Source organism: Rhea americana, unplaced genomic scaffold, assembly GCF_003343005.1.
Source record: "Rhea americana isolate MKP2758 unplaced genomic scaffold, rheAme1 scaffold_240, whole genome shotgun sequence".
NCBI classification, from domain to species: domain Eukaryota; kingdom Metazoa; phylum Chordata; class Aves; order Rheiformes; family Rheidae; genus Rhea; species Rhea americana.
Window position 1 is genome coordinate 869,545 of NW_028186358.1, and position 10,500 is coordinate 880,044.

At 43.7% G+C, this 10,500-nt stretch overlaps 2 protein-coding genes across 2 annotated transcripts in view; one reads left to right on the forward strand and one right to left on the reverse strand.

Moving 5' to 3' along the window:
* The first annotated feature begins 766 nt into the window (after positions 1 to 766).
* LOC146594991 (small basic protein 1-like) lies at positions 767 to 2,025 on the forward strand. Its single transcript, XM_085306520.1, has 2 exons — positions 767 to 824; positions 1,892 to 2,025. The coding sequence occupies exons 1-2, from the start codon at positions 767 to 769 to the stop codon at positions 2,023 to 2,025; spliced, it is 192 nt and encodes a 63-aa protein (XP_085162646.1).
* An 8,358-nt stretch (positions 2,026 to 10,383) lies between these two features.
* The window catches only part of LOC146594992 (cygnin-like), a 1,656-nt gene continuing 1,539 nt past the window's right edge, over positions 10,384 to 10,500 (reverse strand). Inside the window, exon 2 of the mRNA XM_085306501.1 lies at positions 10,384 to 10,497. Within this exon, the coding sequence (XP_085162627.1) occupies positions 10,384 to 10,497 (114 nt within the window). The remainder of the gene's footprint in view (positions 10,498 to 10,500) is intronic.

The following is a 10,500-nucleotide window of genomic DNA, read 5'->3' on the forward strand; positions in this document are numbered from 1 at the left end:
ATAAAAGACCTTTGATGAGATGAGGTATGGTAAATGATTTTTTATCTTCATGTACATGTTTGCCTATATCCCGCTAAACAGCACCACAGTCCTTTTTTGAAAAAATAAAAAAATCAGACAAAATGCCCAGATGCTTCCAGGCCAAATGAACACAATGGAATTGTGGTAGAGCATCAGGTTTGGTAAAGATCCTTGAGGAACCTCACTAGCAACACACCGGTCAGAGATGAACGCRCGCTGGAAGCTATTGGCGGTGATCGGCCCAATGCCCYGATGTTGTCCATTGTGTCTGCGCCCTGCAGACAGCGTCCAGCGCGAGTGTCTTATCAGGAGGACGCCCAGACCTAATTCACGCACCTCTGGAGGGCAAATCTGATTTAAGCAACTCTTGCTGGCACCTCCGTTGGCCAGAGCTGTGCTTGGCAGCTCTATGTGTGCTGGCAACCGGATCTGAAGGAGGGAGATGTGCACCCAAGTGTCCGGGTTTGTGAAAGTAGCAGACGAGAGGCGAGGTGAAGTCTATTGAAACATGGACCCAGCAGCCTGGCGCCTTTGTGAGTGGGCCCAGCAGGTCGGAGTGACATTGTAATGTGTCAGAAGGCAAACAATGTGTCTTTGAAGATGGATTCACTGAAGCTCCTCCTCTGTCCTGCCCATTCTTGTCAGGAATCACCCTATAAATTTCAGGGTCTCCAAAGGCACCCTATGCGTCTGTCTCAGACCTGCTTTGCTCCTGGTACACTGAGATCTCAGCTCACCTCCAAGCATGAAGCTCCTCTGCGTGGTGTTTGCTGTGCTCCTGCTTTTCTCTRTTGCCACCCCAGGTAAGACGGCAGCTCGTGTGGGGTAGAAAGCAGRGCTGATCCTGGAGGCTGACAGCACTGATCAGTGCACAGCCTCTGACAGAGCATCTTTCAAACACCTTGGTGTTCGGTTATCTCTGGGTTTCGGTGTTGGCAGTCACAAGAAATGTTCTGGAGATACAGACATCTCCTGATCTTCTCTTTTCTCACTCTCTTTTCTCTTTAATTCCAGCCACTTCTCTCCATTTATTTTTCCAACTGCAGTGCAATGTGTCTTCTGCCCTTCCTTTCTCCAGCCCTTTTTGTTTATGCCTTTCTTTTATTCGTTCCTGGCTTACCCTCGTATGAAGCCTCTAGGGCATTTGGCTAGTGGATCTCTTTCCGCAACTACCTAAAGAGCCCCTAAAAAATCACATATAGCAGGACTCCCTTTTTTCTCCCAAAGGATTCCCTCCACATACGGCAACTCACCATGGCAACAACATCTCCTGCTTCATCCTAGGGCTAAAAGGGTTTGACATAGGACTGAGTCCCTGGCAGGGGAGCATCGGCTCCAGGGAGGCCCAGGGGAAGGACAGTTTCTGCCTTGCTAGACATCCCCACCCAGGTGCTGATGAGCTTTATCCATTTGGGCCAGGGGAGATGATTCGTCTCACACAGTTTTTTGCAGTGGAGCTCATCTACCTACAGTCAGCTCTGACTCGTCACCCTCTGCTCCCTTCAGCCTCARCATGGATGGGGAGAAACAGGCTCTTTGGGGCATGGCCCAGCTCACACAGCGTATTTGGGATAAAGTGAACGTTATATGACAAATGTCTGGGTTTTGTCACTTGTGCGAAGGGGATCTCACCAGCAAGCTGCAGTGTAGACAGCTTTAGAGAGAGGAACATGATTCAGTGTCCAACAGTCCCCCAGGCATGATGAGGACAGAAAACAGAGGTCCTATCCTACATGGGCTTAAGCCCGAAGGTACCTCATGCAATCAGTACCACCCTGGAGTTGTCAAGGAACAAACCTTTTGGGCTCTGTCCTCCTATGATGTGTGACGTTGTCTCTCACAACGCATCTCTCTCTCCCTGCCATTGCAGGCTACGGGCAGCCGAAGGGCGTTTGTAATGGGTACTGTTCTCCCTCATGTGGCAAAACGGACGAGTGGACTTTCCACCAGGCCTGCGGGAAGACGTACTGCTGCGTGCCCCCTCCACCTAAAAAAGGAAAATGATCGCAAAAGAGCACAGCCATGGAGGAAGAGAAGCGCTCACAGAGGGGCTCACAGCATTTTGTTCACTGCATGATAGAAATGGTGTTCATTCTTTTGAAGTAAAGTTGGYCAGATATGATTTTTGGGTGTGCTGTGTGGTTCATTTATCTGCAAGGAACAGAGGATTTGGAGGGAGTTCTGTCAGCCAAAACTGACGAGAGAAATTTCACCCTAAAGCTAACTTCTGTAACTGGCCACAGGAACTGAGCCCTAAACCCCTCTAACTGCCACGGGAGTTTGAGCATATGGTGCCTGCAGTCATATCTCTGTTGTAGACCAGTGAGGTGAATCTGTACACTCAACGTAAGCTTCTCCAAGGGGGCTTAGTACCAATCACGAGTGTCTACCTGGTTGTGTACTAAGTAATTTGGGGGAGGGGGGAACAGAAATAACCCAATGAACAGCCTTAGGCTCAGTTACTTTATCCTTAGTCCATAGGAACAGTCTGCTACTGATTTGCTTTCTTCCTGGCCTTGTGTCAAGGACTAGCGTCAAGGTGGTGTCCCTACGTCATCACTTGGCACTGCATTGGCATTTGGAGGCACTGACTCTTCTGAAGAGGGAGTCCAGAGGGAGCTGTGGTGTTTAGGGGCACTGATGGTTGGGCCTCAGTCTGGGTCCTCCTCCGCACTCATCCATGRCAGGTCAGGGAGGGGCCCACCTCAAAACGGGTGCTTTTTTCTTCATCATTTGTCCCTCATCGCATTCGGATTCATATTACGGAGCAGTGCTGGAGCACGCAAACTGTGTGAGACCGACCTGGAAGCTGCGCTCCACAGTGCACCTAATGCGCTCCAACCTCTAAAAGACATTCAGTCCAGGGGACCAGATGGGAATGAGTCTTGGGAACTAGTGGATTAATGAAACTTGTGCAGTGAAGACACTGAGGCTGCAGCACTCGCTGTTTTGCTCTATAAATCCTCCTTTTTCAGTTGCACTGCTTGCTAATATAGACATACCCTAATATATGACAGCCAGACAGTCTCACTCCCGAAACAGGGGAAAGGTAGGATCATACTCACAGTAGTAGGTCAGAGAGAGTTACCTCAGTTCCTGGGTAAATCATGGGAAATGTGATGACTTTAAAAACTGATTAAGAACACGAGAATCCTGATAAAGCTGGGGCAAGGGTGGGATTTCTGTGATGCTGTTTTTGATAAAAGGAATGAATCTCTTTCCAAGCTAGCTGCACACTGCAAAATATTGAGAATGAGTGGGTTAACACGTAGTCTAGGGCAGAGGCTAAGATCAGACAGTGATAATTAGCAAGTCCTGTCAAAAGCTACRGACCGTGGCCTTCTGCTTATCTGCAAACTAGCAAGAAACAATGCATCAGGTTTCATCTGACCCCAGACAATAGGACATGAAAGAAGGACAATTCATCTAAACCAAGCTTTTTTGGTGAGAAGATGACATATGGCACACAGAGGGTTGAATGTCTGATTAAATAAGATCTGCCATAAAAAAAAATGCTGTTTCTTCCTGATTTTTCCCCAAGAAAAAATGGAATGGGTGAAGACAGTGCAAAGACAAGGTATGTTAAATTATTCTCACTCTAAATGAACTGCAAAATGTTTTGAAGAGTGATGGATCTGCTGGCTCTCTCTCTGCTGCCTCTCTAGCCTTCAAAATGTTTTCCATAACTGAAGAACATTTCTGATACCAGAAGCTTATTTTAAATTTCCACTGTTAGGAGAATGACACTTCTCTACTACTGTATCTGACATCTGCAGCTATGTAACCTTCTGGGGCATTTTATTACAACCTTTGGGGGAGCAAAGGGACCCACCAACTGCAGTAAAGCACAGGAGGGCGTGCATAGGTCCCTTTTTGTGTTTTTAAACCTGGAATTTGGTGTGGATGTAATGTAAGGAGGTGAGGAGATGGACTTCCTTCATCTTCAGATCCTTCCTCCTTTGTCTGCYGGAATAGAAATCTAGGACCCACAAGAAGAATTCACTGCTCCCCCCTACAGATGAGCTCTCAAGTGCATTTTTTTTGTTTTGTTTTGTTTTTTAAGGGAGGAGAATACGGCTCCTTTGACACAAGTCACTTAAATACTAATCCTGCTTTTCCTAGTTGCAGAGGTAGCAGATTTCATGGTTCAGGAGCTCTTCCACAAAAACTTCTCCTCACTGTGGACAGAGGCATGGAAGCCAGAGGGGAGGTAGAGCCATCAAACTGAGTGATTACTATTTTATATGTGTGTATTTTTTGTGCAATTAAATATGCTTGCTTTCTTTTTAAAATCTTTCAGAAAAGCAGTGCAGCCATCTAATGCATCCATGGTGAAAGGCACTCAAAGGGAAAAAAACAGCCGTGTTTGCCCTATCCTGACAGCCAGGAAATGTATTTCCAAAACCATTTTGGGTAACTCATCTGTTCCTGCAACTATAGAACTTCCTGCAGACGTTACCTTAGAGACGTTAGAGAGGGGAGGAGCAGGGAAGGAAGGACACCAGCTGCTCACAGCAAACCTCTTGGCTGCTCTCCTTCTCTCTTGCATAGAAATTATCTTCACTGAAAGAAAACAAAAGGCTTCTCCAAAAAATTCTCACTGACTCCCTTTGAGGGCAAGGCAGCAACTGATGTGAACAAAAACTTGACCAATCTCTCATAAGAATGGTCGATAAATCAATCTTGATAAGAGACATTTTGATTACCAAGGCCATTATTCACATTATTCCAGCTACGTAAGGCATTTTTTGTGCTTACTTTTTCATAACTGGCACTTTCATTCTGCTGGGTAAATGCATCAGGTGGGGAGTATAAGCTTGCAGTGGGCATTTCAACTGGTCTTATACTCGCTTAAAGTATGGAGAAGAGTGATATTGGTGATGAGATATAGAAAAGAAAAAAGGCAAAAAGGGAGTGCTTGTGCTTTGCTGGAATCTGAGAAATTTGTAATAACAAATCAGCATTATGAGGGATAAATATTCATCTATTACTTCAATAAGAGTTACTTTCCTCTTGGCATCGTGAACCTGACCACACAGAAAAGATATGCAATCAAACAGTGATGAATATAAAGAAGCTGCTTGTGGTAGCTTCAGCCTTTCAGAAGAAAGATGAGCAAAAGCATGGAGGGACTGACCTAGTAACCCCCAAAACTTCTGTCATAAGTGCAGTCAAATCATTTGGAAACTTATTCTGAAAAGGAAATAACTCTTCAAGAAATAGGGAAAATCGAAGAGCGTAAAGTAATAGAAGGCAGACAATCATCCAGTTGGTGATTTTCATAAGCCAGAAGCCACAAAGCATATTTAACTGCTTTCCAACAAAGCAAGTACTCTCCTGAGTCCTTCTTCCAAGCTTTCACCCAGCTTTGAGGTGCAGTGGAAGAGTGAACAACGTGTGTGGATGGCCAAGAGTTGGGTGGGTAGATGGGCCCAACTGCCTGGAGCAGAATTACTGCCTAAAATCAAATAAAATGTCCAGGGATCTACAAATTCATTTCCCCATCACAGGGATAGTGTTGGAGGACAGTCCTGTCTTCSTGGATTAAGGCTCTGCTATGCAAGATATCAAAAACTGCATCCAGTCCTCCTCTTGGAGGGAAATAGTTGCTCAGAAGTGAATTAGTGTGCAAAAGACRGGGCAGTTCGAACTGGCACTGTGTGTGCTGTGTAATTGCAGGACCACTATGGCTGAAGTATTAAGATCCCATTAAAATACATAACCAGACCTCCTATATAGCACACACATGGCCATAACACCACTAAATCCTGCACTGAATTCAATCTCTTTTGGCTGACTTAGACATTTCCTGGAGAAAGATATCCAGCTGCGAGCAGATATCTAAGAAAAGGAGAATACATCTTCTCCTTAGCATGATCAGTCACTATTATTATTAAGAATCATTCTAATTTCAATTTGTTCATGTTTCAAATTCTAGTTATGCCAAGAAGTAGCTTTAGACCCTGGAAAGCACCTTTTATTGGAGTAGTAGCTGAATATTTATAATTTATAAAGCCAGTACCAGGAAACTATTGGATTAAAGGGTTTTTGTATGTTTACAGGGAGAAAACACCAGTTACTGACAGGCTGACTGGCCTAGCAAACATAACAAGCGATTTTTCAGTACTGACTTTTGTATGCTARCTATCAGGGAAGCAGCACTAACCTGACTAACACACTGGACTTAATTCAAAGTTTTACCATCAGAGAGTTACTCTGCAGCACAGATTATGCAGTACTTATGCTCCTCATCTTTGCAGGAGCGAGAAAGGAGGAAAAGGCCACTATTTTGTGCTTAATTTCAGTAAGGGAGCTTCATAAAAAGGGGAATATTGTTAAAGAGAAGACAAAAGGGACAACTAAAAGAATTAAATGGTTGCAGATAGATTCTTTGCAGGCACCATGGGGACTATTTAAGGCAACTACACTGAAGACTCAGACAAAATGTATGACACCTATTAAAAAAAGCCCTGAGAAAGAGCAAAGGAAAAGGTCATGGTAGAACAGTAGGATGAGGGAAGTTGTAAGAAAGAAGAAACTGAACCTGTGTCCAAATGCAGAAAATAGAAAAGATAATAAACTGTGTCTGACAGAGTGTAAAATACAATAAGGCAACTCAGCAGAGAATTGCAGGAAGAACTTTCAAAAGGCAAAGAAACCTACTAAAAGAAGTCTTTTTTTCAAACACACCAAGAACAGGAAGTCTGACAGAGAGCAGATGATCAGAGTAGAAAAGCTAAAGCCACTGCACAGAAGTTAAGTGAAATATTTGGACCTATGTTCACCTTGCAAGAAAGCACAGAGGGTTTCATGATGTGCTTCTCTTTGTGGGGACTCATCAAAGGACCCCAAATGTAGAAGAGGTGGAATGGAAAAAACAACCAGTAACAAATCACCAGCATCAGACAGTTTTCCCTAAATGTCCTAAGAGAACTCAGATGAAATAGCTGCCCTCTTGACCACAGTGTGTGGTCTTTTGCTTAACATCTCTTTGCTGTGCAAGAATTGGGAGATGGTAATGTTATGAAAAAACTTAAAAGAGATGCAGGTTCTATGGGCCTTTAAGCCTAATGGCAGTTACAGACACAAACACAGTATCTGGGAAAAGAGAAAGGAAAGTCCTTTCCTAAAAACCTGCCAGAGTTCTTTGAAGGAGTCAATAAACATGAGGACCAGGGAGATCTGGCTGATATGAACCCTGCTTTGATTTCCAAAGGATGTTTGTTGAGATCCCTTATTAAGGAAAATACTGAGCAAGAAGAAAGATTTTCAGAGACAAGGGCTAAGYTCAGAGGAAGGAGGTTGTGGACAGTAGTACATGGTCACAGTCAGAGAAAAGTCCTGGGTAGTACTCCAGGGGGTCACTGTTGGGGCTGCAGTGCTAAATTGGATCATAAAAAATCTGGAAARGGGTTTGAATGGAAAGGTGACAAAATTTGCTACTGGCACTGTGTTGTTCAGGAGACAGATTAAACCTGCAGAAAGAGTTTTGGCTGGCTGATAAAATGGTAGACAAAAATTAGCGCAGGTAAACGTAAAGTGATGCACATAGGAAATACCACACCAGTTTTACTTGTTGCATGAGTGGCTCTATGTTGGCTATTTCACCRGTTGATAGAGGTCAGGAATGCAAGGAACTAGGAGAGGAAGAGAGAAGAGGAAACAACATTATTCTACTATACAGCTTGATAAAATCTTGGGAATTTTAACCAGTAATTTGGGAGCTTTCGTTCTTTTTGATTTCCTCATTTCAGGGAGGGAGTCTTTACCTTGTTTTAATGACAGCCAACATCCCTGTTCACGAAGATGGACAGTCTTCTCCAGGTGGCTACTTATCTCTCTGGATCTCACGCCACCGAGACTCACACGGGCCACTCAGTGGGTGAAATGTGAAACGCGGGGGTCTCACTCGTACCGGGAAACTTCAACTGGGAAAAGCCCCAATGGGTCATTGCTTTGTTATTTATACAAGCTGCACTCGACCGGAAAGGTCCGTATCCCGATGTGAGATGTCAGTGCAGACTCTGCCCTGACTGCTCTCTACGATTATGCACAGACACAAGTGACAGAGAAGCAGATGGGCGTATTTACATGAATCATTGGACCAGACGTTTTCATTATGCCTGGCATTCCTCATTCTTCCAGGGCAGATGTACTGACTGTCACTACAAGAAAAGCCAGATCTTTCAAATGTAAAGCACCAGGCATTATGGCATCTCCAGATCTGTGTGATAAGTGCTTTTTTGCTGCTGTATGCAGCTTGTTTCCTTCAAAATGTTTCTGCACAAGTCATTATATTTCAATGAAAATAAGATATAGCGGGAAGAAGTGGGAAAAATCATTCTTATAGTCAGAATCTAATCATTATCACCCTGCATCTTCCAGAAGCATGGCTCAGATATGCACCCTTTCTTTTGGAGCTATAATTTGTGTTACTATTTTAGTGAGTATTTACCATAATTTTTCAAGTTACTCCAGCTGAAGGTAGCCAGATACAAAAGACAAAGAATTTACCCCAAAATCTCTGCCTTTCAAGATACGGAATACTGTGAAAACTTTCTGTAAGAGGGATGAATAAATGACTGCATTAAAGTGGTGTCTTTTAAAATGAAAAAAAAAAGTGTAATTCATGATCACTTAATTATTCTGCTCCYGGTGCTGTTTATTAAGTAGATTATAAATATGAGGGCATCTCTGCTTTTCACTGAAAAATATGGTATATTTTCCAGATTTGTTGGGCTCCCATTGAACCCCAAGTCTTAAGGCCTATCACTTTCTATTTGCTTTTTCTTACTAGACTCACTAGCTAATAGAAAATGCATTAGAAGGGAAGTACGGATTGTGACGAGGAGGGATTGGCTGCTGAAATATTGAGAATTTCTGAAATGACTTAAGGTTGCCAAGGTCAATCCCCTTGATTTAGGCAAGCTGGCTATCTATTTATTGTAAGAGAAGAAGGAACCTTGCTGCGGCCAGCTTTGGTTTATGCCTGGAGGTAGCACCTTGGTAGCCTTCAGCTACTRCTGGTCATTCTTGAATGGTCTCTCTTCAGTGCTCCAGTCTAGTCCCTCTATTTTTTTCTCTTTCTCCAAATCCCTGTTTTGTTTCATTATATCCCCTTAGATGTTCTCAGATTTTTCCAGCCCTGTGGCTCTTTCCCCTCACAGTCCAAGGAGCTCTTTTGAAGCTCAGAGATTTTAGTAGATACCTGCGCAATAGTGGCACTCATATAACTACAGTTAGGACACAGAAAAATGAAACAGAGAACATCGTTGAAAGGACAGGCAGACAATAACCCAGTTTTCTGTGATGGGTATCCACGGTGTCTCCAGAGCTGTTGAATAGGCATGCTTTGCTGCAGAAAAGACATTTTCATTATTTCTGAAGAAAGTAAAAGGAGTAATATCAAGAACTACCAAACGCATAACACAAGGATAGGGGCACATATTCTGGATAGCAAAGTTTTATGATGAATTTGAAGCCATGTGGGAAMGCCACCTTGATCAATAATCTGGTAAAAAAGAGCTCTCTAGGGCTCTGTTACCTTCTCTGAGTAGACCTCAGCCTTTCCCAAGGCTAACCAACAAAGGCAGATTCCCACCACTTCTACCTTTCTTCTAGGAACTGCAGCAAAATGGTCTATTGCACCAAAGGGCTGAGATTGGACAAGGATGGGCATAACCATCTTAACAGAAAAAGCCCCTTTACAGCCGCTGATTGAGCTTCTGTATGCCCACAGGAGACACCAGAGAACAACTAACTCCAACAGGCACTGCTGTTGGAGGCCTYACCAAAGAAGCTTTTGGGAACTAGTGGGCAGGAATGGTGTTCTCCCAAGATCGTTCTGGATTGGTTTTCAGTAACTCACTGAAGGAAGTATGAGATCCTACACCCATCATTTCCTGCTCTCTYCTCAATCATGCTAATGACAATCTTTCCTGGGTATCAGAGGTATATCAATATTTTGGGCCTCAGAGTATGAACTGGACTCTCTTCCACTCAAGATACCCAAGGATTTTAATACAGGAGGATGTTGTTGTGGCCAGCCCTTTTCCATCCACCACTTTCCACTGACTGAATTCATTACGGTAAACAGAGAGAGGAAAATTCCATATATTTAGCTCATTTGTTATCCCTTTGCAAAAGTAGAACAAGATCTGCTACTTACAAGCCTTTGGGCCAGGCTTGCAGAAACTGTCCTAATGTTCTGCATGGGATCTCAGGAACAGCAGTAACGACATGACACACAGTTGCATGTGATCTTCATTTTTTTTTTTTTGATTATTGAGAGAGGGGATGATAATTGGGTTAGACAGTCGAGCAACTGCTCCCAAAGCCACCATGATGCTTTGTCTTCGGTGCTTATTTCCCTTTTACTCCAGGAGGGATGCAGCAGTAGTACTTGCAGTCTGAGGAAAAAGACCACGTGTCTCCCTTGGAGCACTTGCTGGAACAGTATGCACCCTTCGGGCAGTACTT